Source organism: Alosa sapidissima, chromosome 6, assembly GCF_018492685.1.
Source record: "Alosa sapidissima isolate fAloSap1 chromosome 6, fAloSap1.pri, whole genome shotgun sequence".
NCBI lineage: Eukaryota > Metazoa > Chordata > Actinopteri > Clupeiformes > Clupeidae > Alosa > Alosa sapidissima.
Window position 1 is genome coordinate 30162830 of NC_055962.1, and position 25546 is coordinate 30188375.

The 25546-nt window shown below is 40.6% G+C and overlaps 4 protein-coding genes across 4 annotated transcripts; all 4 read left to right on the plus strand.

Moving 5' to 3' along the window:
- The first annotated feature begins 2523 nt into the window (after positions 1–2523).
- On the plus strand, positions 2524–3912 carry LOC121711881 (trace amine-associated receptor 13c-like). The gene has a single exon (XM_042095744.1). It carries the CDS (start codon positions 2848–2850, stop codon positions 3910–3912), a length of 1065 nt encoding a protein of 354 aa, XP_041951678.1. The 5' UTR covers positions 2524–2847.
- A 4251-nt stretch (positions 3913–8163) lies between these two features.
- On the plus strand, positions 8164–9102 carry LOC121711882 (trace amine-associated receptor 13c-like). The gene has a single exon (XM_042095745.1). It carries the CDS (start codon positions 8164–8166, stop codon positions 9100–9102), a length of 939 nt encoding a protein of 312 aa, XP_041951679.1.
- Positions 9103–15350: 6248 nt separating this feature from the next.
- On the plus strand, positions 15351–17620 carry LOC121711778 (trace amine-associated receptor 13c-like). The gene is made up of 2 exons (XM_042095616.1): positions 15351–15378; positions 16737–17620. The coding sequence occupies exons 1-2, from the start codon at positions 15351–15353 to the stop codon at positions 17618–17620; spliced, it is 912 nt and encodes a 303-aa protein (XP_041951550.1).
- A 6809-nt stretch (positions 17621–24429) lies between these two features.
- LOC121711833 (trace amine-associated receptor 13c-like) lies at positions 24430–25344 on the plus strand. The gene has a single exon (XM_042095674.1). The coding sequence runs from the start codon at positions 24592–24594 to the stop codon at positions 25342–25344; it is 753 nt and encodes a 250-aa protein (XP_041951608.1). The 5' UTR covers positions 24430–24591.
- The last annotated feature ends 202 nt before the right edge of the window (positions 25345–25546 follow it).

The following is a 25546-nucleotide window of genomic DNA, read 5'->3' on the forward strand; positions in this document are numbered from 1 at the left end:
AGCTAGAAATTGCTACATATAAACAATGGAGATACAAACAGGCAGGGAAGCTACACCAAGCGCGTAACTGAAGTGTTCCATTCACAACGCGTAAAATCAATTTTAGAAGAATGGTCTATTTTTTTTTCTGGTGTAGTGGCAGCAGACGCAACGCAAACGAACGTGCTTGGTGCAGCTTCCGAGCTAATTTCGGTGTCATTGACATTGATACTGTTCAGAGAAATATATTAAAAACACAAACCTCTGTTGCTTCTCTCCTTTGTCTTTAAAGTTCTTCCACTCTCTCCTCGTCATCTTTGGAGTCTTACTTTTTCTTTGCCTAGCAGGTCTCACCGATCCTCTGCCACCGGCTCTTGGCTTTTCTTTACCCATCCCTCTTCCTTTACCTTTCCCTCGCACCTCCGTTGCATCGACTGATCTCTGACTCTGCTCACTGAGAAAAATAGTAGGTTGCGCTGTAAACATTGCCTTTACACTATTAATCTCGCACATACTGAATAACGATAGCACTGATACTGTACTAACATTAGTATGCATTCGTTTGGGAACCTGATAGCTGATGCTAGCAATGAAATAGTAGCCTACCAAAATAACGAAAACATAAAACTATTAGGCTATTCACTTTACATAGAGGTCATACCCAACATGTTTACTGGCTATATAACTAAATGCAATGTGTAATTGTTTTCTAAAGTAACCTCATCACTGGAAGGAACACTGGACGAAGTCCTAGTACTGGAAGCCATGGTAATCTTGGCATGAAACGGCCACTGTAGGAGTTAAAATGCGCTTGGAATGGGAGGGGCTAGAAAGTAATATCAGAGACTTTCTAATGTGGAGACACAGCACTCAAAAAATACTCCATAGAAATGCATGGGGCTAGTTTGTCACGCCAATATGGCCGTTGTCTACACATATCCCACCCCTTCCTCGGCAAAACGTCGACATGTGAATACATTGAGCCAATCATGTGGTGTGATGTGAATACATTGAGCCAATCATATGGTGTGTTGTGAAGACATCGTGCCAATCATGTGTTGTAATCTCGCCGCTGGAGCAAGATTGGTGTCGTGAAGCCTTGCGCACGCGCAGTTCGACCCAAAGACTGTGCCCGATGAGTGCCCATAAAACGTTGGTATATGGCCGCCGAGTGGAGGGACTTGGCCTAAAAGGACTTTGGTAATATTCAGTTGGTTGTCATATAGAATTTCACCGCTAGATGGGAGAAGTTCTTACACAAGGTAGCTTTAAAGGTAATTTATTGCCAAAACATCACACAATATAAATGAGCTATAATAAACAATAAAGGACTTCACACACAAACTTCTATTTTACTGACTACAAAAATAATAATTATGTAGGAAGTTTAGAAGTTTGAAACCCAGAATTGACCAAAAGTGCACCAAATTAAACACAAATGACAATACACTTGGAGGAGGCCTGCATCCTTTCTTTTCCAGATATTTTAGGATTTGGATATCGCTTCAGTATCGAGTATCAAGATATTTATGGCAGGTATTGTATCGAAGTCATAATTTTGGTATCGTGATAACTATGCCAGAGCCACTCTGTTTTCTAGATGTCGAGGATCGGAGGCTCTACCACCAACAAGTGATGCTGCTCAATGGCATATTAGAAGAGCACATTATCAAGCTCTAGTATGGAGGCAAGCACACATACCAAATCCAGTGTTACTAGAAGTAAAATGTTTTTTACTTGACGGTTGTTGCTGACGGTAGATGCAGTTCTGCATTAGGCTTATTGCCGCTATCTAAGTTCATATGTACTATAGGATATATTCTGAGTTGAAGGTTATCTGTGCAATTTGTTATTGTGATGAAATGCACCACGAGTGACTCACTATGTTAGCAATAAAAATATGGTTGTGTTTTGATTAGAATTTCCGAGTACATTAAAATGCTGATTATGCAGCTTAGAACTCAGAATTGAACTTGGTAAACAAAATATTCAGAATCAGCACCCTCAAATTAGGTAAGAAGGGTGGTTTACCAACTTTTCTTCAAATTTACCGTCAGAAGTTCTCTTCTGTGAAGCTGCTCTCCCTCTAAAAATGCCATTCATGCCATCACCAATGTCCACTCATCAACATTGTAAATTAAACACTATACTGAGAGATTCATTCAAATTCTATCTTGTTGCGCCTTTATCCACTCTAGAAAAGAAGAACCCTAACAGGTAAAGCGTTCTGAAATTAGAACCAGTAAACAGGATATGGCAGCAGCAGCACAAGTGGCCTACACAAATTCATCCACATGCTGTGTGTGTCTAAAGCCAGAACATGCCCAGACTTGGTGCTCATTGCTATGTCCTTTTGGTTTGTCCATACTGTGAAGCCCTAGGACCTCAGGTTCAGCCTTCTTCTTCCCAATGCACACTGCCAGGACGTGAGACACGCAGATCACGCAGAGCAGTACCCCACACAGACCTGGGTACAGGCCTTCATTGTTAGCTGTGCTTAAAAAACAAAACATAAAAAAACTTGTATGCTATAGTAAGCTTTATTTCACTCTGTCAAATACAGCTACAGATGTAATGTTGAATGGTTAACTCAGTGGTGTAAGGGAAATTGAATGGGCCTGTCATTGTAACCTGTACGCCTAACGTTAATCTTATTCGCTGGCGTAATTCGATAGCCACTAAATGACCCAGTCTCATAAGAGCAAGCCTAAACCTGTTTTCAAACCTCAGATTACAATGCATGATGGTACCATACATCATCAGAGCTTACAAGAAAGAAAAAAAAAATGGGGCGGGAGAGTGAGAAGGCCTGTTTAAAAGAGTATAAATACTATACAGCTAAAGGTCTGATCCACTAGGAGTCCCATCATGCCATTGGATTCCTATTCACTTTCTAGGGGGCTCATTACTGAGCAAACAGACCTAGGAAAAAGCACATTTGAATTCAGCAATCACAGCCATAAGGACAAGTGTGTTTCTTGCTTCAGGAGAACAATGGTTACACCAGAATATGTGTTTTTTTATATATCTGTAATACTTGCTGTTATAGTAACTGTGTTCGGCAACCTGCTTGTCATAATATCGGTGTGTCACTTCAAACAGCTGCATACGCCAACTAATGTGCTTATCCTTTCCTTAGCTGTGGCAGATTTCATGGTGGGACTGTTTGTGATGCCACTGGGATTCATCTGGCTGGTGGAGGCATGCTGGCTCTTTGGGACATATATTTGTGCTTTTTTCAACTTTTTTGCATTCCTGTTGACAACAGCGTCTGTTCATAATGTGGCTCTCATTGCAGTGGACAGATACCTTTCTCTGAACAATCCCTTTCTCTATACCAAGCAAATCACTGTGAATTTCACTGTCAGTGTGGTCTTGTTTACCTGGGCGGTTTCAGTGGGGTATAATTCTTCTGTTCTTTACTGCAATGGGTTTTTCATGACCTCGCAGGCACTGTGTCCGAGCGAATGTCCTGTTGCTGTGAGCAAAATTTGGTCTTGGGTTGATTTTGTGGTGGTGTTTGCATTACCTTGCTCCATCATGTTTATATTGTATATCAAAATCTTTGCCATTGCCAGGAAGCACGCAAATGCCATCAGGGCAGCTAATAATAATCAGATCAATGTAAATGGAAGCAAGAATGAGAACATGCCCAAACGATCTGAGAGAAAAGCTGCCAAAGTGCTGGGAATACTTGTGTTTGTATTTTTGTTATGTGTTGTTCCATATTTCACTGCTAGTGTCATGGCTAGGTTTATCAACGGCCAAGTGTTAGAGATTGCGCTAAACTGCACAATCAGTATGGTTTACCTGAATTCTTTGTTTAATCCAGTTATTTATGCTTTTTTCTACCCATGGTTTCAAAATAGCATGAAGTTGACTTTGAGGTGTCGTATATGTACCCCCGAGTCCTCTTTCATGCAGCTGAAGTGATTTTTTTTTTCTGTTCTTGGTTGGTTGGGCGTCATTAGATATACAGTAGATAGATAGATATACTTTATTCATCCACAAAGGGAAATTATGTTTCAGTAGCCATACAAACATCGTTCACATATACATACATACATACATACATACATACATAAATTATTCTAAAAATGTTATTCCTCCCTCTCTGCTCAGGGGGAAGTCCTTAAAAAGTGCTGTTGCAGTGGGTAAAAAAGTATTTCTCTATCTGTCTTTCTTACAGCTTAGTTGGTGTAGTAAGTTGTGTAGGATGTGAGCCATTGTCCAATATATTTAAGTTTGTGCAGCATCCTTCTCTCCACCAGCAACTCCAGGGTTGCTCCTCCTTCATTGTGATCTTATTCGGTTTTTTAGTGTCCCTGACTGTAATGGTACTGCCCCAACAGATAGCAGAAAAGAAAATTGCACTTTCCACAACACTGATAAAACATCTGCAACATTTTGCTGCACACATTAAATGACCTGAGCTTTCTCAAGAAATAGAGTCTGCTCTGACCCTTCTTGTATACAGCCTCAGTGTTGTATCTCCAATACAGTTTATTGTCTATAAGAACCCCCAAATATTAGTACTTTTCTACAATTTCTTCTTCCTCACCCAGATTTGAAATGGTATTTAGCTCAGGCCTGGCCCTCCTAAAGTCCACCACCATTTCACTTGTCTTAGCCACATTCAAGACAAGGTGGTTGCTCCTGCACCATGTCACAAAGCGGTCCACCAGTTCCCTGTACTCCGTCTCCTCATCATCACTGACACACCCCACAACTGCAGAATCATCTGAGAACTTCTGCGGGTGACCGACATGACTTCAGTCTCACAACCTGTGTTCTCTCAGTCAGGTAATCAACTAGATGTAGAGAGCGGTGACCGCTGCCCAGTCCTGCACATCTTTGCAAAAATCACGCTTGTCAATTTGTCTACATTTCCTACTCTACCCCCTATTTTTGTGTAAATGAGTGTGTGCATAGTGTGTGTTTGTTTTTGTGTATGTGTGCTTCTGTGTGTGTGTGGGGGGGGTTAATCAGGTTAATCAGACTAATTAAATCATAGTCATTGTAGTACAGACATTTCTTTGTAATCTTCTGTGTTTCTTTTGCACACTGGTATTGATGCTTCTTAAACATGTATGTAACCTAAGAAATATGATGAAATGTTTTTTCTGCTTTGTATGATTATTTAATTCTTAGCTCAAGATGGTGGTTGATTGATTGATTGATTGTTTGTGAACTGGAATTGTGATTGGTCCATTTAAATTTGCCACTTGCCCAGTAAATTATGTCAAGTCTGTGAACTCCGTTGATGTAACTTGCACTGAGGATGGGGTCACCCAAAACGTTTGCTCTTGCACTTATATGGGGTATGGAGAGGTCAATAAATCACTATTTGATGATATACTCATTTTTTTTAAGTCTACCTTTTGAGTGTGATCTCTAGTCTTGTTTTTCTATGATCCTTGAGGAATACATCATGAATCATCAGAAATAAACAGTGCAAGGGGGCAGTGGGGAGTGTCTGCCGAGTTAAACTATAGAGTGTGGTAGACACTACCGTCATTTTGTATGCGTTCAATTAGCATTTTTGCATGTTCCAGTTTGTAAAGAAAAATCCCTATGCGTAAATGAACGGGGTTTCGGGAATCATAAAAAATTATGCCCCCTAATAAATAGGTAGATAGATAGATACTTTATTAATCTAATAGTTGAGTAATTGCTTGTGAGTCCCCACGTTCATATCCTTTTAATAAAATCAGTGTGTATGATGTCTCCGTGAGGGCTTTAGATCTGCTATATCGCTAAAATATGATTTGCTATGCCTCTGCTACCTGCTATAAACTGTCTTCCGCGCTGTCTCCTAGCTGTGCGTCACAAGGCAAGCAGTGGCTAACCATAGTTAGCTTTAGCGAGCAAGGATAATAACTTTTTCACAACAATCACGCTATTAAGTAAAGTAATTACAGAAGGGTTTGGCAGCCGCAATCGGTTGGATAGTATAAATCAGATGAAAACATGAAAAGGGCCCCCCTGCTCACCCTAGAAACTTAGAACATTTACATTTATTCATTTAGCAGACACTTTTCATCCAAAATGGCCAACTGGCCATCCAAACTTTCTTATCAAATTACAGTATATTACAAGGGACTACATTCACTCCAGAGCAACTTTGGGTTTAGTGTCTTGCTCAAGGGCACAAAGGTGGCAACTGAAGCCACAACTTTTCAGGCTAGGCTACTGCATGTTAGCCCAGCTCCTTAACCTCTACGGTACCACCACCCTAACTCAGCAACTTTTTAAAAGTTTTGTGGAAAGAAATGGACATATTGAGTCTTACAGATATGGCTGCAGTCAGGCTTCTACTACAATACTGAATGAATGAATGAATGGCTATAACCCTATTACCTCAACCTGTTCTTGCACTGAAATAGTTTTTTATTTTACCTTGTCTACATTATACTTTACTCTCCTATTTGTCCATATTATTTATGCTGGTCTCTAGACCTTACTCTTGCACTGTTGCACTGTTGGACTAATATTGGACTACTTTTTGCACCTTCACCATGACACTCACTCTCTTGAGCACCTTGCCAGGCACACATAACTAAGGACTATGGTTGGACTACTGTTTGCACCTTCACCATGACACTCACTCCCTTTAGCACCTTACCAGTCCCGGCCCTGTCACTACAAGCGTCTTATGCTTGATCACCCTCAAGCACATTGGACTTTCTTAATTTAATTTATATAGTGTATTTAGTATTTAGTTTTGTTAGTTTTATCTTTCTTATCTTCTACTGTCTTTATTGTACAGTGGAGTTTATTTATATGTTTATACTTATACTTATGTTTACCATTTCTGCGGTAAATGCATGTTGTGTGTGATGTCTGTATGCTACTGAGACCCTTGAATTTCCCCTTGAGGATCAATAAAGTATCTATCATCTATCTATCTACACCCACAGTATTTGTGTGTGAATTATGGTATACTCAACACTCATTTTTGAGGAAGAAGATTTGTGTTCTGATAGTCATTTTGGTGATTGTGGCTGTAATTATTGGTGTCATCATTTGGGCGTCCCTAAAGGGATGAGGCCTTTACCCGTCAGCTGCAGTATGGTTTGTCCATACTGTGAAGCCCTATGACCTCAGGTTCAGCCTTCTTCTTCCCAATGCACACTGCCAGGACGTGAGACACGCAGGTCTGTGTCCCTTGCTGCTGTCCAGTGAGTTTTGTTGGTTTCTCCAGCTAGCCTGATGCCCAGTTGATGTAGCTTTTGACTCTGGAGAGGATTAGTTGGTGCCGGTCTCAGAACCTCCTAGGTCGGATCAGCTATCTTAAAAAAAATCCCTGTCACCTGATCATGCCGACCCTTACAGGCTGCAGTGAATGGACAGATGATTGGTTTGTAACCACTGATCTAGCAGAAGCTTATTTTCACAGTACATTAATTCTCATCAACAACATAACCATTGACAGACTATCATACACTGGTTACTGACTATTGTGTGCAGGTTTGGCTGATCCTAGGCATTCCAAAACTGTTTTATTGGGCCTGCCTACTGGCCAGTATTGGGCCTTGCTAGAGCAGTTTTTGTCTGTGTGTGTGTGTGTGTGTGTGGTCACGCAGCCATGAAAAAACGGACCTGCCACTGAAATCTGAACTACTGGCCCGTGCCACTACCCCACACAGACCTGGGTACAGGCCTTCATTGTTAGCTGTGCTTAAAAACAAAACATAAAACAACTTGTATGCTATAGTAAGCTTTATTTCACTCTGTCAAATACAGCTACAGATGTAATGTTGAATGGTTAACTCAGTGGTGTTAGGGAAATTGAATGGGCCTGTCATTGTAACCTGTACGCCTAATGTTAATCATATTCGCTGGCGTAATTCGATAGCCATTAAATTACCCAATCTCATAAGAGCAAGCCTAAACCTGTTTTAAAACCTCAGATTACAATGCGTGGTGGTACATGATGGTACCATACATCATCAGAGCTTACAAGAAAGAAATAAAAAATGGGGCGGGAGAGTGAGAAGGCCTGTTTAAAAGAGTATAAAAACTATACAGCTAAAGGTCTGATCCACTAGGAGTCCCATCATGCCATTGGATTCCTATTCACTAAGGGGGCTCTTTACTGAGCGAACAGACCTAGGAAAAAGCACATTTGAATTCAGCAATCACAGCCATAAGGATAAGTGTGTTTCTTGCTTCAGGAGAACAATGGTTACACCAGAATATGTGTTTTTCTATATATCTGTAATACTTGCTGTTATAGTAACTGTGCTTGGCAACCTGCTTGTCATAATATCGGTGTGTCACTTCAAACAGCTGCATACGCCAACTAATGTGCTTATCCTTTCCTTAGCTGTGGCAGATTTCATGGTGGGACTGTTTGTGATGCCACTGGGATTCATCTGGCTGGTGGAGGCATGCTGGCTCTTTGGGACATATATTTGTGCTTTTTTCAACTTTTTTGCATTCCTGTTGACAGCAGCGTCTGTTCATAATGTGGCTCTAATTGCAGTGGACAGATACCTGGCTCTGAACAATCCCTTTCTCTATACCAAGCAAATCACTGTGAATTTCACTGTCAGTGTGGTCTTGTTTACCTGGGCGGTTTCAGTGGGGTATAATGTTTCTATTCTTTACTGCAATGGGATTTTCACGACCTTGCTGACACTGTGTCCGAGCGAGTGTCCCATTGCTTTCAGCAAAATTTGGTCTTTGGTTGATTTTGTGGTGGTGTTTGCATTACCTTGCTCCATCATGATTATATTGTATCTCAAAATCTTTGCCATTGCCAGGAAGCACGCCAATGCCATCAGGGCAGCTAATGGTAATCAGATCAATGTAAATGGAAGCAAGAATGAGAACATGCCCAAACGATCTGAGAGAAAAGCTGCCAGAGTGCTGGGAATACTTGTGTTTGTATTTTTGTTATGTGTTGTTCCATATTTCACTGCTAGTGTCATGGCTAGGTTTATCAACGGCCAAGTGTTTGAGATTGTGCTAAAGTATATGTCCCTTATACTTTACCTGAATTCCATGTTTAATCCAATTATTTATGCTTTGTTCTACCCCTGGTTTCAAAATAGCGTGAAGTTGACTTTGAGGTGTCGTATATGTACCCCCGAGTCCTCTTTCATGCAGCTGAAGTGATTTTTTTGCTGTTCTTGGGTGTAACAACCAGGGGCCTCATTAGATATACAGTAGATATATAGATATACTTTATTTATCCACAAAGGGAAATTATGTTTCAGTAGCCATACAAACATCGTTCACATATACATACATACATACATACATACATACATACATACATAAATTATTCTAAAAATGTTATTCCTCCCTCTCTGCTCAGGGGGAAGTCCTTAAGAAGTGCTGTTGCAGTGGGTAAAAAAGTATTTCTCTATATGTCTTTCTTACAGCTTAGTTGGTGTAGTAAGTTGTGTAGGATGTGAGCCATTGTCCAATATATTTAAGTTTGTGCAGCATCCTTCTCTCCACCAGCAACTCCAGGGTTGCTCCTCCTTCATTGTGATCTTATTCGGTTTTTTAGTGTCCCTGGCTGTAATGGTACTGCCCCAACAGATGGCAGAAAAGAAAATTGCACTTTCCACAACACTGATAAAACATCTGCAACATTTTGCTGCACACATTAAATGCTCCGCTCCGCTCTAAAATTTTTGGTGAAGAGTCATCTGTAACCATGGATACCTCTCAACCATCCTGCTGGTTACACCAGGCAAGCAGTGCGCTGTAGTCCACTTCATTTTTGCTTTAGCATTTTGGTAGCAACATTTACGAAACAAGACTACAGTTTATGACAAAATACCGAATAAGAAATACATTTTAACTCATCAAACTGAACGCCAAGGTTTTCGACGGCCATTGCTTTGCTCATACCTTATTTGAACCGTATTGGCAAAAACTCCATTAATTTTCTCATAGAGATTTTTACGAACCAGAGAGTGTTAAAATGTTAACGCTAAAGACTACAATCTTCCGGGTGACTAGCACACTCTTTACAGTCAGTGGTTAAAGTGGGATTTGGCAGGTGGGGGAACTCTGAAATCCACTGTCGGTGCAATGGTGAAAAATGAGTGTTGTGGTGTAGCGATACTTTTTACAAGAATTGTTCGTTTCTTGGTCACCCCTGTCAGACAAAATAGCCCCAGACATCCCAAGTCTCCCGGAAGTTCCGGGAGTCTCCCGCATATTGATAGCGGCTCCCTGACACCCACAAATTAGATAAAATCTCCCGGAATTGGCCTGTTTCGCTAAATCAACCAATCAGTTTTCAGTGTAGGCGGGCTTTTTATCTCTTAACTTAATCAGTTCAGTGTATCCAGGAACAGGAGCGTCAAGGCAAGTATATTTAGCATATTCTTTATCTTCTACTGTCCTTACTGCTTAGTTGTGTTTTTATATTATATACTGGTGTAACCCACAGGGAAAATAAATATTAGGATATAAAGTTAAATAGATAAATAGATAAGTTAATAAATATGCTAATACTTAAATATGTAAAACTACATTCAATATAATAGTTGTTGAGAACTTTCAAGAGTTTATTTGTAGGCACTCTAACCCACAGAACATTAAGACTGCCTTACAGCCAATCACAGTTCATACAGGGGTCTCCGGGTTTTTTGAGTAGTGCACGAGCGTTGAAATAATAAGACGCGCTGGGAGTAACGTTAGTCAGGCTGACTACAGGTGAAAGGATCCAGATGTGAGAGATAATTTTGTAAATAAGCTATTTTGTTTTGGTATGCCAGTTGTCTATTCGGGAACTGTGTGTAATGAGTTTGCTTGTAATAGTGTACAGACAAAAGTCTCATCAGTTAATGGCTATAGTCGTGTGTGAGATAAGTGGCCATTAACAGGCCATTAACAGGCCTGCAACGATAACTCCTCGATACCGTGCGGTATTGTGTGTGTGTGTAAAAGAGAGAGTGTATGTGTGGGCCCACATTGTTGTTGTCTTATGTGATGTTCAAATTGGTTGCCGTTGTCTGGCCTTAAGCCAGGCTAAGGGGTTTAGCATTGAATTGACAACCTTATGGGTCGTTTAATATAGTATTTATACTATTACTCATACTTTAGTGTTTCTAAACCTAAACTTAGGCTATCTATTCATACTTCACTCTTTCTAAACATAAACCTATTTAATCATACTGCAGTTCTTCTAAACCTAAACTTAGCCTATCAATTCATACTTTAATATTTCTAAACGTATACTTATTTAATCATACTGTAGTACTTCTAAACCTAACCTTGCTTAATCATATTGTGTTATTTATAAACTAAACCTTCTAACTCCGCTGTGCTAAAGATATTTTACAGAAGTGTGTTTACATCTATTACACTTGCTGGTCAAGTTCGTCAAGCCACAGGTTTTATATTGTATTTATTGATTGTTTTTATATCCTGGTATTATTCATACTATCTAGGCAGTTGGCAACTGATTGTACATTAGCTATACATAATTTATATATTCATTGTTAAACATACAGCATTTATATTTCACATTTATATATTTATTGTTATTTATAACTTTCCCATATCCTTACCTTTGTTAGTAGAAATAAATTAACAGCATTTGGCATTAAAACTGTGGTATTTGTCTTGATGAGGGGATATTTATTAATTGTTCAGAAATGGTCATACTTGGAAATTTGATTTAACTAAGCGTTAAAAGTAGTGACACAAAAAAGTAAGGAGAGATCCACCGTAACAGAACTCAGGCCTTTACCTTAAGTGAAACTACAGGTAAAGGGCGTTACACTTTAATTACTCTTTCTGCTGTTAAAGAATGTGTTTGTGTTGTATGTATGCTGCTGCTGAGACCTTGAATTTCCCCTGGGGATCAATAAAGTATCTATCTATCTATCTATCTATCTATCTATCTATCTAAGGCAGAGTTTCAAAAAAGGAACATGCAGGACCCATAATCATAAGAGTAAAAAATAATGATAGGCCTAGTCTTGCACGCTGCACTGTTTGTAACAGTGACTTTAGCATTGCCCATGGCGGGTTAAATGATTGCAAAAAACATGTTGAGGTGAGTTTAACTAGTGTCAATTCATGTGCATATTATTCAGGCCTATACTAGATGGCTAGTTGGCAAGGCTATATGAAAAGACCAAACTACCAAAATCTATATATTATTTTCACAATTTCTATCTATAGGCCTTCCTTATTTGGTGTAGACTACTGACTATACATTATTGAACAAACATATTTTAATATCAGATTAAAATCTGTATCTTAGTATCTAAGTAGGCTAAAGTTTTTTTTTTTTTTTTTTTGGGAGGGGGGGCTTCATGATATCTCCCTGAAATTAATTTTTGCAGGTTGGCATGTCTGTAGCCCCCATATTGATTTGTACCAGGGGTGTCACCTAAACTGCACTGGGACCCAAGCCCCCCTAGGCATGCTCCCCCGTACGAAATTGTATATTTTAACATTTAAATGCATCAATCTGGTGCACTTTCAGAAGAAATTCAGAGGACAAATTTGCTTATTTTTATCTATGGATGAAAATATTTGTGCTGCAGCCAAAACTGTTTTGCACACACAGGTGGAATAGTTATGATGATGATGATAGCCTACAGCAATAAGTTCACAATTACAAAGCATAATGTACAGTACAATAGTACTGTACATTTCAGCATTCCATAGTTTACATTTTGGCCCAAAGGTTGGAGACCCTGACACCTAAAGAGAGTTGCAAACCCGCTCTTGGGTGTCAACACCGCTCAAAGACCAATTAAAGGTGTGAAGATCACTAAAGAGCTCACATGGCTAATGAGTACCATTGAGATGACAGACCATAATAGTATAATAATACTAACTGACAAAACATGCTGTCAGAACATGATGTAAGTGCTTAATGTGTTGTGTTTATGCCATATAAAATAAAGATATAATAAAAAGAAATACTAATATGGCAAATAAGTCAAATAATATGGCATCCTTACAGGCCTACACAGGAAATGGAAAAAATAAATATCAGTTTACGTTGTAAATGGGATTCTACAAAAACCTGCATATCTTTATGGTGTGTGCTTAAATTCTAAGATTTCAACGGATTCAAACAAGCTTTATTATCTATCACATACAGTAATGACAGGACATTGTCTTTAAGCCTCACAGACACTTGAAAAGTGTCAACCCTCAAACATGTTGAGTTAACGGCTGAAACAAGCCTGCCCGAAGCTCTGAGGCCTTGCGATTCATTGTAGGACGCCACTTCATAGGTTGCTGTTCCCTGATTGGGATTCAACCACATTTCTTGTAGGACAATGGCAGACTAATCACACTGGTTCTTCCACTTCCTTCTTTGTGGTTTCCCAGACAGCATAGAGGCCAACGTTGAGAGCGCTGACCTCAATGTCCAATCTGCAACTCAGCAGTTGGCAAGAGCAGCAGACTATCAGATAAAGGGACATATGATACTCACAGGGCACCATTCTAGAATTAGCATGTCTTGGTGAGTTTAGTGAAGTTTATTTGCTGATTATTATGACCGCCGCGCAGCGAAGCGGCGGTCATATAGGTTTAGTCAGATTTTTTTCTTTTTTTTTTTCTTTTTCGCATGTCCAAATTTCCGTCAAGGATTCCCAGGACACTGAAAGACTGGGGTACACGAAACTTGGGTAGGGCAGACACAGTTTTCTGTGAATATGTCGAGAACCGTAGGGTTTAGGAGGACCATTTTTTTGTATGTTGATCACAAGGGGCCATGTCAACCCATTCCATAACCACTCATTTCATATATAGCGCCACCTAGTTAAACACAAAAAAGTAAAAATGAGGTGTTGTAATCAGAGCTTTGAACCGATTTTTTCAATCGGTTCGTTCCGAACAGAAACGGAATTATAACGTTTCCGGTTATGAGTTCCACCAATAAATTGACGTTCCCGAACCGGTTAAAACAAAAAAATACTGTTCCCGGAACGGTTAATTTCGTTCCTGTCAGCTGTTTAATGCTTTAGAATTATGTCACATCTTTCTCATCCAGCTTAAACCAAATGTAATAATATTACAACCATTATTAAATAATAATAATTAAATAGGCCTACAATTATTTCAAATGTGTAGTTTATTGTTAAAAGAGAAAATTTCCACACAAACGTAACCACATTATTAAGACACGTGGTTATGCCACTCGGGCAACAACAAATTCCAACTGTCGGGGGAAAGGCCGAGTAGGTCCAGTAGGCCTACTCATACCGTAACAAGTCTTTTGTTTTGTCTTGCTTAGGCCTACTTGCAATTAGGCCTGTTTCATCAGGTAGGGCCTATTGTTTATCAACAAACATAGCCTACTAATTATAGCCTGTAATAACAGTGGCTCACATTTAACAGTTCGCAAAAACTAAAAAAATGCCTATACCAACCTGGCATTTTTAAACAAACAACAAAAAAACAAAGATTTGTAACTGACATTAGGCCTAACGAGAGTAAATTGCCTTCCACGATGCAAAAAATATGCCTAACAGCCAATAATAATAAAAATAAAAGAAATCATGCAGTCACAAAAGCAGATTACTCCCCATATCTGACGTTAATTAACCAAGAAAGACAGAAGTGCAAATGGGTCAGCCTACATTCCAAACTGTTTATTCAAGCGGATGAAAAGAATATCCTCCAGAATTTTGTCATTCAGGGACGACCTAAGCAGAGAAAGAATAAACTTCAAAGATGAAAATGCGCGCTCCACGCTGACTTGGGTCACGGGGAGCGTTATGACGGACATTGCGAGTTTGTGCATATCTGCATTTGAAGCGGCCATGGACGCCCAATAACGAAGAACATTCTCGGTGCGCTTTAAACGCGCTTCTCTGCAATAGGCATCTAACAACGATGCAATGGGAACTCGTCCCCTTTGTATGACAGTGGTTTCTCTTTCTTTAGCCACCAGCAGCTTCTCAATTTCATCATCATCTTCAGATGAAGATGATGAACGCTCAGCTACGCTGTCTGTGTTGGGGGCGGCGGACAGGTTTTAGATCATGTCCCAAGTGCGGCACAGGTGTAATTTCGCCATCTCAGCCTGATTATCTGTCAAAAATAGCCTATACCTAGGGTCAACAAATAAAGCGGCCACAAATGTGCGCAGGAAAATAATTACTTTTTTTTTTTTAGTTAATTAGGCAACGAAAACTTTGAGGAACGTATTAACCGGTTACCATTATTTTTAAATAAGTGTTCCTGTTCCAGAACATAAAAAATAATAACGTTTCCGGTTTCATTCCTCTTCCCTGTAAAATACAAAAAGTTCCCGGTTTTTGTTTTCGTTCCTTGAACCGGTTCAAAGCCCTGATTCTGATGCCAAATGCAGTAACAAATGACCTATCTATGCAGAGACTTTAATAAAGCATTCCCTTTAAGTCATAATGATCTTTAACTCTATTGTAAGTAGCGGTAAGAGGCATTGTAAAGGCATCTCTCTTAAAATGCCATTCATGCCATCACCGATTTCCAGTGGACATTGTCCACTCATCAAATTCTATCTTATTGCGCCTTTATCCACTCTAGAAAAAAGAACCCTAACAGGTAAAGCGTTCTGAAATTAGAACCAGTAAACAGGATATGGCAGCAGCAGCACAAGTGGCCTACACAAATTCATCCACATGCTGTGTGTGTCTTGTCTAAAGCCAGAACATTGGTCCTCATTGCCCAGACTTGGTGCTCATTGCTATGTCCTTTTGGTTTGTCCATACTGTGAAGCCCTAGGACCTCAGGTTCAGCCTTCTTCTTCCCAATGCACACTGCCAGGACGTGAGACACGCAGGTCTGTGTCCCTTGCTGCTGTCCAATGAGTTTTGTTGGTTTCTCCAGCTAGCCTGATGCCCAGTTGATGTAGCTTTTGACTCTGAAGAGGATTAGTTGATGCCGGTCTCAGACCTCCTAGGTCGGATCAGCTGTCTTAAAAAAAATTCCTTGTCACCTGATCATGCCGACCCTTACAGGCTGCAGTGAATGGACAGATGATTGGTTTGTAACCACTGATCTAGCAGATGCTTATTTTCACAGTACATTAATTCTCATCAACAACATAACCATTGACAGACTATCATACACTGATAACTGACTATTGTGTGCAGGTTTGGCTGATCCTAGGCATTCCAAAACTGTTTTATTGGGCCTGCCTACTGGCCAGTATTAGGCCTTGCTAGAGCAGTACCCCACACAGACCTGGGTACAGGCCTTCATTGTTAGCTGTGCTTAAAAAACAAAACATAAAACAACTTGTATGCTATAGTAAGCTTTATTTCACTCTGTCAAATACAGCTACAGATGTAATGTTGAATGGTTCACTCAGTGGTGTAAGGGAAATTGAATGGGCCTGTCATTGTAACCTGTACGCCTAACGTTAATCTTATTCGCTGGCGTAATTCGATAGCCACTAAATGACCCAGTCTCATAAGAGCAAGCCTAAACCTGTTTTCAAACCTCAGATTACAATGCATGATGGTACCATACATCATCAGAGCTTACAAGAAAGAAATAAAAAAAATGGGGCGGGAGAGTGAGAGTGCCTGTTTAAAAGAGTATAAATACTATACAGCTAAAGGTCTGATCCACTAGGAGTCCCATCATGCCATTGGATTCCTATTCACTTTCTAGGGGGCTCTTTACTGAGCGAACAGACCTAGGAAAAAGCACATTTGAATTCAGCAATCACAGCCATAAGGACAAGTGTGTTTCTTGCTTCGGGAAAACAATGGTTACACCAGAATATGTGTTTTTCTATATATCTGCAATACTTGCTGTTATAGTAACTGTGTTCGGCAACCTGCTTGTCATAATATCGGTGTGTCACTTCAAACAGCTGCATACGCCAACTAATGTGCTTATCCTTTCCTTAGCTGTGGCAGATTTCATGGTGGGACTGTTTGTGATGCCACTGGGATTCATCTGGATGATAGAGGCATGCTGGTTCTTTGGGACATCTATGTGTGCTTTTCTCAACTTTTTTGCATTCCAATTGACAACAGCGTCTGTTCATAATGTGGCTCTCATTGCAGTGGACAGATACCTGGCTCTCAGCAATCCCTTTCTCTATACCAAGCAAATCACTGTGAAGCTCGCTGTCATCGTGGTTTTGTTTACCTGGGCGGTTTCAGTGGGGTATAATTCTTCTCTTCTTTACTGCAACTTTTTTTTCACGACCTCGCTGACATTGTGTCCGAGCGAATGTCCTGTTGCTGTGAGCGAAATTTGGTCTTGGATTGATTTTGTGGTGGTGTTTGCATTACCTTGCTCCATCATGTTTATATTGTATATCAAAATCTTTGCTATTGCCAGGAGGCACGCCAATGCCATCAGGGCAGCTAATAATAATCAGATCAATGTAAATGGAAGCAAGAATGAGAACATGCCCAAACGATCTGAGAGAAAAGCTGCCAAAGTGCTGGGAATACTTGTGTTTGTATTTTTGTTATGTGTTGTTCCATATTACACTGGTAGTGTTATGGCTGAGTTTCTCTACGGCCAAGTGTTTGAGGATGTGCTAAACTACACGTCCCTTATACTTTACCTGAATTCTATGTTTAATCCAATTATTTATGCTTTGTTCTACCCCTGGTTTCAAAAAAGCTTGAAGTTGATTTTGAGGTGTCGTATATGTACCCCCGAGTCCTCTCTCATGCAGCTGAAGTGATTTATTTATTTTTTTTGTAACCAGGGGCCTCATTACAGAAAGTTCCTAACTCTGAAATCCTCTCATAGAATGGAATTTAGGATTTTTGGTATTACAGAAGCATGTTTCCAAACAGCCTTTAGGAAAAAATCCTATCTTCACTTAAGATAGGAATTTGGCCATTACAGAACCATCTTACTTCACAAATCAATAATCCTAAGTTAGAATATAAGTATAAGTATATATACTTTTTTGATCCCGTGAGGGAAATTTGGTCTCTGCATTTAACCCAATCGGTGAATTAGTGAAACACAAACAGCACACAGTGAACACACAGTGAGGTGAAGCACACACTAATCCCGGCTGCCTGCTTCAACGGCGGCACTCGGGGAGCAGTGAGGGGTTAGGTGCCTTGCTCAAGGGCACTTCAGCCATGGCCCACTGGTCGGGGCTCGAACCGGCACAAGTCCAGAGTGCTAACCAGTGGACCATGGCTGCCCTCACATGGCACAGACCCTGTCCTAAATTCAAAATAGCATGCCTCTGTCAGAGGAAGATAGGATTTCCTATTTTTCTGTAATTAGGCCCTAGCTCTCAAACTCATCTGAGGATGTGAATGATTCAATATGCTGGTTTTATCCTGTTCATTGATGAATACACACATGTTCATCAGACTTGATTACTTGCATATCTTTTTTTTTAATTTTATTATTATATTTTAATTGAAGAGACCATATAGCCTACATAAAAACGATATTGTGTGAGTGCATTAACTCTTCATCAGCAAACATTTAGAGAGAAAACATGACTTGAGAGACCGTATATGGACACACTACGTTGAAGGAATATCCTCTGACACTCTATGGCTGTGTAGGAGACCTATGGAATGGATGTTTATACTATTGTTTATACTATTGCTGATGCTACTGTCATTTCTTTTTTCAGTACTTCCCATGATGGGGAACACTTAAAGAGAAAACAGAGATACATTTCCATTAGGTGCGACAGTACGTTGTTCCGTAAGATATGACAGCGCCAGTCCTGACACCTCTGTAGCCTGCTGCTCAGGGCCCCTCCTACCTGGCACACGGCCCCGGTAAACCATTTGCCATTAGTCACAAGTCACCCCAGTGCTCCCACTACAACCGCCCCCACTTCCCCTCTAGCATCTTTCTTTGTTCGGTGACAGAACAGAATGAGGTATAAACAAATAATACAATCAAACAATACTTCCTTAATATCTGACATTTTCTAGACAATCTCAAGATGACTAAGTTTGATTAACTTTGGCTCCCTCTACAGGCTGGGCTCTTTCAGCATCAGCATACCACTATCAGGACTGCCTGGAAGAAAGTGAGAAAGTACAGCATTTATCCCAATCTGTGAATTAGTGAAACACACTCAGCACACAGTGAACACAGTGCAGTTAGGTGCCTTGCTCAAGGGCACTTCAGCTGTTCCTACTGGTCGGGGTTCGAACGGGCAACCCTCCGGTTACAAGTCCGAAGCGCTAACCAGTAGGCCACGGCTGCCCCAATGACACATAGTTAAGCCAATGCAGTTCTGCCATATGCAATCACACAATTGTTACATGTAAGTGTACACATTTGAATGGTTGAATTAAATCTTGCAATCAAAACATTAATCTTCTGGACTTTCATAATTACCAATGATGTCACCATAGACTTATGCACATGGTGGACTGACCACTTGCTTTTGATTAGCTTTAATTTATAAAAAAAAATCTCATTTCTGCCGATGTTTCATTTCATCTTATTGCTGGTAGAGTGAATGCAATTCTTAGGCCTATACAAAGGTTAAGATACAGTTTCTTTAGGATTTTTTTTTTCCACAGAGAAAGGAAAGTAGCTCAAAAGCAGTCATCATACCTGGCAGATTATGGAAATTCTCAATCTTGTGCGCCAGAGTCATACCGATGGTGCCACAGTCATCTCTAAAGAGTGTTTTTAGCTTCCATGCAGTGAGCCTAGAAAGATTCACTTGACATCTGAGAGGCAGAACTGAGGATCTGTAGCACCTAGTTGTGTGTTTCAAATCGCTCACCCATAAATGTCATAGCATTGACTTTTTCAGTATATCAGGCACATCAGCCATTGGTTCACTGGAGGCCTCATAGCTGCCACTTGCGGTTTACTCTTTCTCTATTACAGAGAAGCCTCCAAAGAATCATTTCTTTACAAATGCTTTTGGCTGTTGTCTAGGCCAGTGTTTCTCAAACTTTATCAGACCAAGGACCACTTAACCAATAAAAAAAAAACCTCACGGACCACTTGCTAAAAGAAAGAGTAAACCTACTTCAACAATATATTACACAATAGGCTTACTCACCTTGCTTATTGTGTCAGAGGATTCATATGATTTAAACTGGCGTAGCTTACATACTGTAGGCATGTTGCAGAACTGTTTGGATTTACATACAAGTTGGTTCAACATTGCAAACAACTCATCTATATTATATTTTACCATGTCTGCTAGCGGACCACTTGGGATAGCTTGCAGACCACCAGTGGTCCCCGGACCACACTTTGAGAAACACTGGTCTAGGCCACAGAGAAACAAGTTTCCTGATATGTAGTGACGGAGGCCTTTGCATTGAAATAAAATTATCTGCTCTATCCAGATGCATTGAAGTGTATTGTAGGAGCTTGTGGGCCTTTTGGGTCATTTTCCATATCTAACACCCTACAGCACAACAAATGAAGAAGAGGTGGGAAAATAAGAGAGAGTGTCTAGAAGTGCAAAATAAGGGAATATCATATAAGTAAAAAGGAGAAGTACAGTATGGGTGAAATAGTTTAAGAATGTGTCCACTGAGCCCCACCTCTCGGATAGCCCCGTTTTTTTATGTGTTTCATATCACTGTGTTTCACAGTGAAGCCCAATTTTGCAGTTTAGAGATATTCTTAAGAATTTAAGCATGCCACCTGTAAATGGGAAGAGCCAGCTGGATGTCCTTGGGCATGATGGTGACTCACTAGGCAGGCACGGGACACAGACTGGTGTCCTCAAACAGACGAACCTCATTGGCCCCCTGAAGAAAACCATGAGTGAAGTTTCCATATTATTTATATTCCTAGAATACTCTTCTCCTTTAGAGCCATTCACACCTCTATCTAAATACCAACCTCAAATCCTGTTTCTGGTGATCTAATCACCTGAGATTGGCTAAAACATAAAATAAACCGTTCTCTATCGTCTCGAGACCATCTCTCCCACTCCGTTACATATTCCATATGTACGGGGGAATGACCCCCCCACCTGCTAAGGACCGTGGATAGGCTTTAAGACATACCGGCTCGCCCGGACACGCCCCAACCCGAAACTATAAAACACCTGTGTTGGCGTGTAATCACTGATTGTTTGATCTCCACTGTTACAGTGGGCATTACTTTGAAATGGCCACTTCAGTCGCGCATTACGTGACGTGAAGCTGCGTGAAACTTTAGTACCACTTTCAGCCACTGGGCACCCCAATCCCAAGAAAAGCAGACTCCAGCATTCCCAGATCACCACCTTCCAGCATTCCCAGATCACCAGCATTCCCAGATCACCACCTTCCTGGGCATGGCCCTGGACTCCAGGAGGGCAATCGTAACTCTCTCACCGGCGAGACAGCAGTCTTTCGCCGCATGTCTCGGTTGCTTCACGTTGCACCCCCAGGTGGAGTGGAGTGGAGATTCTGCCTTTGCCTCTTGGGCCTCCTTCACATGCACCCAGTCCAGAGGTGCCTGTTGAGCCTAGGCCTGTGCCCCCAAGGGCCCTCCCATGCCAAGGTGACTGTGTACCGCAGGCTTCACCGAGCCCTACGCCGGTGGAAAGATCCAACCAACACCGAGAGGGGGAGTGCCATGGGACCAGTGATTCGTCGCCGGGTCGCTTTTACAGATGCATCCCCAGTAGGCTGGAGTGCCGTTCTCGAAGGTCAGGGCATCTCTGGACGGACCCTTGGCTATCCCAGCACATCAATGTCCTGGAGCTGAGAGCCGCTCTCCTTGCCCTCCGGCACTTTCTACTGTGGCTAAGAGGCCAAAATGTGATGGTGAGGACCAACAGCATGGTGACTACAGCCTATATAAACAGACAGGGGGGCTTGGGGTCTCCAGCCCTTTGCAGTCTGGTGACGGACCTGTGGCTATGGGATCAGCCCCTGTTCAGCTCTCTCAGAGCATGTGCCGGGGGCCTTGAATGCTGTGGCCGACATCTTGTCAAGAGGTGGCCCACATACCAGAGAGTGGAGACTCCACCGCCAGGTGGTTGAGGAGGTCTGGTCACGATTCAGCAGAGCGGAGGTCGCTTCCTCTCCGGAGGGACCTCCTATCCCAGGCAGACGGTAAACTGTTCCATCCCTTCCCAGCAGGGCTCCGGCTGGTGGCCTGGCCCCTAAGAGGACGGCTGTTCCCTGATCTCCCGTTTCCTCAGAGGAGCACGGAGATTCGCAGTGCTGGCCCTCCTGTCCCACCATGGGATCTGGACCTCGTCCTTGAGGCACTGACGTTTCCGCCTTTTGAGCCCCTCACTCACACCAACCTGAAGTGGCTTTCTCTTAAGAGAGCTTTCCTCTTGGCCATTACTTCTGCAAAGAGGATTAGTGAGCTCCATGCGCTGTCTGTTCATGGTGACTGGGTCGACAGTGGTTCTTGGTCTGGGCCTTCCTGGGCCATCTCCTCGCGGGGTGTCTTAAAGAGTTACCCTGTACATATGAAATGTATGGAAGCATATGGGTAGCTTTATTCAAATGAGAATGCAATCTGCAATATGCAATTCAAAAAGACATTACATTATGCAATTGACAATTCATTATGCAATTTAATATTGCAATTTGCAATAATATCCAACAAATTGTATTTTAATCTGCAAAGTGACAATGAAATCCTAAAATCAATTCCAATAATTTTGGTTAAAAAATAGAATAAACATGGATTGAATTGCATTCCATTTTGCCATGGTACTTCAGTCTCAAAATTCAAATGGCAATTCATTTTGCATTTCAATTTTCAATATTCAGTTTCGTCATTTAACTGTCAATTCGTCAAGCGCTAACTGGGTAAGACGTAAACATGGAAGTGACGTAGCCTAGTTCCCGCCTTGACGAGTGACTTGACAGATTGCAATGCGTTTGGCAGATTGAATGGCCATTGAATTTTGCAACACAAAGAGCGTGACCAAAGTGCAATGCAATCACGGGGGGCGCTATTTCTTTTCCATTTGAATAAAATGCCTCAAAACGATGGCAAAACATTTTGCCCAAAATAATCCAAAATCTTTTCAGGCTGGCATTGACAGTTTTGCCAAATATGTTTTTAAAATGCAATCCTACATTGCACCTTAAATATTAAATTGCAAAACGAATTGACAGTTAAATTATGAAACTGAATATTGAAAATTGAAATGCAAAATGAATTGCCATTTGAATTTTGAGACTGAAGTACCATGGCAAAATGGAATGCAATTCAATCCATGTTTATTCTATTTTTTAACCAAAATTATTGGAATTGATTTTAGGATTTCATTGTCACTTTGCAGATTAAAATACAATTTGTTGGATATTATTGCAAATTGCAATATTAAATTGCATAATGAATTGTCAAACTGCATAATGTAATGTCTTTTTGAATTGCATATTGCAGATTGCATTCTCATTTGAATAAAGCTACTCATATGCTTCCATAGAAATGTAACGGAGTGGAGAGATGGTCTCGAGACGATAGAGAACATTGGGTTATGTTGTAACCCTTGTTCTCTCAGTGAAGAGGCCACCTCTCCAGTCATCAGGCCGCTCGGGGACCCGTTCCGATGAAACTATTAGTGATTACATGCCAACACAGTTGTTTTATAGGTTCGAGTTGGGCTTGTCCGGGTGAGCCGGTGTGTCTTAAAGCCTATCCACGGTCCTTAGCAGGTGGGGGGTCATTCCCCGTACTTTTGGAATATGTAACGAAGTGGAGAGATGGTCTCTTCACTCAGAGAACCAGGATTACAACATAACCCAACATTTTTTATTTTATCAGTGGGTTTCTTATGACAATTTATTATATGTTTTTTTAAATTCCTCAAATATAGAATTGAAATTGTGTGCCAAATGCAATGGTGCAATTTCTGGTTTGTTCTTGGTAAGAGTAAAAACAACAAAATTGATAAATCCCAAAAATCAATGAGTACTTACAAAAATGAACAAATCATGAATATCATCAAAATTAAAATGGTCTAAATTGCATGAATATGATCAAAATTAAAATGGTCTAAATTGCGATTAACTATAGAAATTCAGTGATTAATCGCGATTTTAAAAAATAATCTCTTGACAGCCCTAGTCCTTTTAATTTTGATCATGTTGGCTCAGTGTAGAGCTCTAGAAACGGAATAGGATTCCAATGACATGATCAGACACTTAGTGAATCAGACCTATCGGTGTTCTGTACACATTAGTACATTTTAAACAATTTGATTTTAGAAATGTAGTGCATTTGAATACGAGATCTGCCATTAAAACATATACTGTATATGTGTTAAACAAGATGTCCATGTTAAAATTAGAGATGAAGATGCTTGATCCTTGAGGAATACATCATGAATCATCAGAAATAAACAATGCATGGGGTAGTGGGGAGTGTCTGTGGAGTTAAACTTTTATAAATACAGAACACCGATAGGTCTGATTCACTAAGTGTCTGATCATGTCATTGGAATCCTATTCCGTTTCTAGAGAGCTCTACACTGAGCCAACATACATAAAGACAAACAGATTCAACAATGACAGCCTTCTGGACGATTGTGTTTCGTGCTTTGGGAAATCAACAGTGACTACATCATATGTGGCTTTGTATGTGTCTGCAATACTTGCTGTGCTAATCACTGTGGGTGGCAACCTGCTTGTTATTACATCGGTGTGTCACTTCAAACAGCTTCACACACCAACTAATGTGCTCCTTTTTGTCTTGGCTGTGACTGATTTCTTTGTGGGAATTTTTGTAATGCCAATGCAATTTATTTGGCTGATAGAATCATGCTGGTTTTTTGGAACAAGAGCTTGTGCTTTTTTCAACTTTGTGTCATTCCACTTGACCTGTGCATCTATCCATATTGTGGCTCTCATTGCAGTGGATAGGTGCATGGCTCTGAGCAATCCATTTTACTATTCCAAGAAAATCACTGTGAACCTCATGATCATTTTGGCCTCCCTAGACTGGGTCTTTTCTATGGCTTACAATTTTGCTCTTCTGTACGACAACGGTTACTTTACTCATGCACTGACACTCTGTCCACATGACTGTCTCATTGCTGTTGATGAAATATGGTCTTGGGTTGATTTTGTAGTGGTGTTTGTATTGCCTTGCTGCATTATGTTTGTACTGTACCTGATAATCTTTGGCATTGCCAGGAAACATGCCACTGCCATCAGGGCAGCTAACAGTCAGGGAAATCCAAATAGCAAGAATGATAATGTGTCTAAACGATCAGAGAGAAAAGCTGCAAAAGTGCTTGGAATATTAGTGTCTGTCTTTTTGTTATGTGTTGTGCCATATTACTTTGCTAGTGTTATTCCTGGTATAAACTCCCAAATCTTAGAGGCAGTACTGAATTACACATCAGCCCTACTCTACCTGAATTCTTTGTTCAATCCGATTATATATGCTTTGTTCTACCCGTGGTTTCAAAAGAGCATGAAAATAATTTTAAGGTGTCAAATATGTAGCCCCGAGTCTTCTCTCATGCAAGTTAAGTGATTTTCTTTTTTTTTAATCAGCCCTCGATATGAAATCAATCAGAAACAAATTTGTCTGAGTATGTGAAAGAATACATAGATAAAAGACAACAACCTCATAAATACTATATGATCATGCCATAATGAATGAATGACACAATGACTTTATGATATATTTCGACTTAGTTGTGTTTTCGGCAACATTCTGAAATATTTTTGGTTAT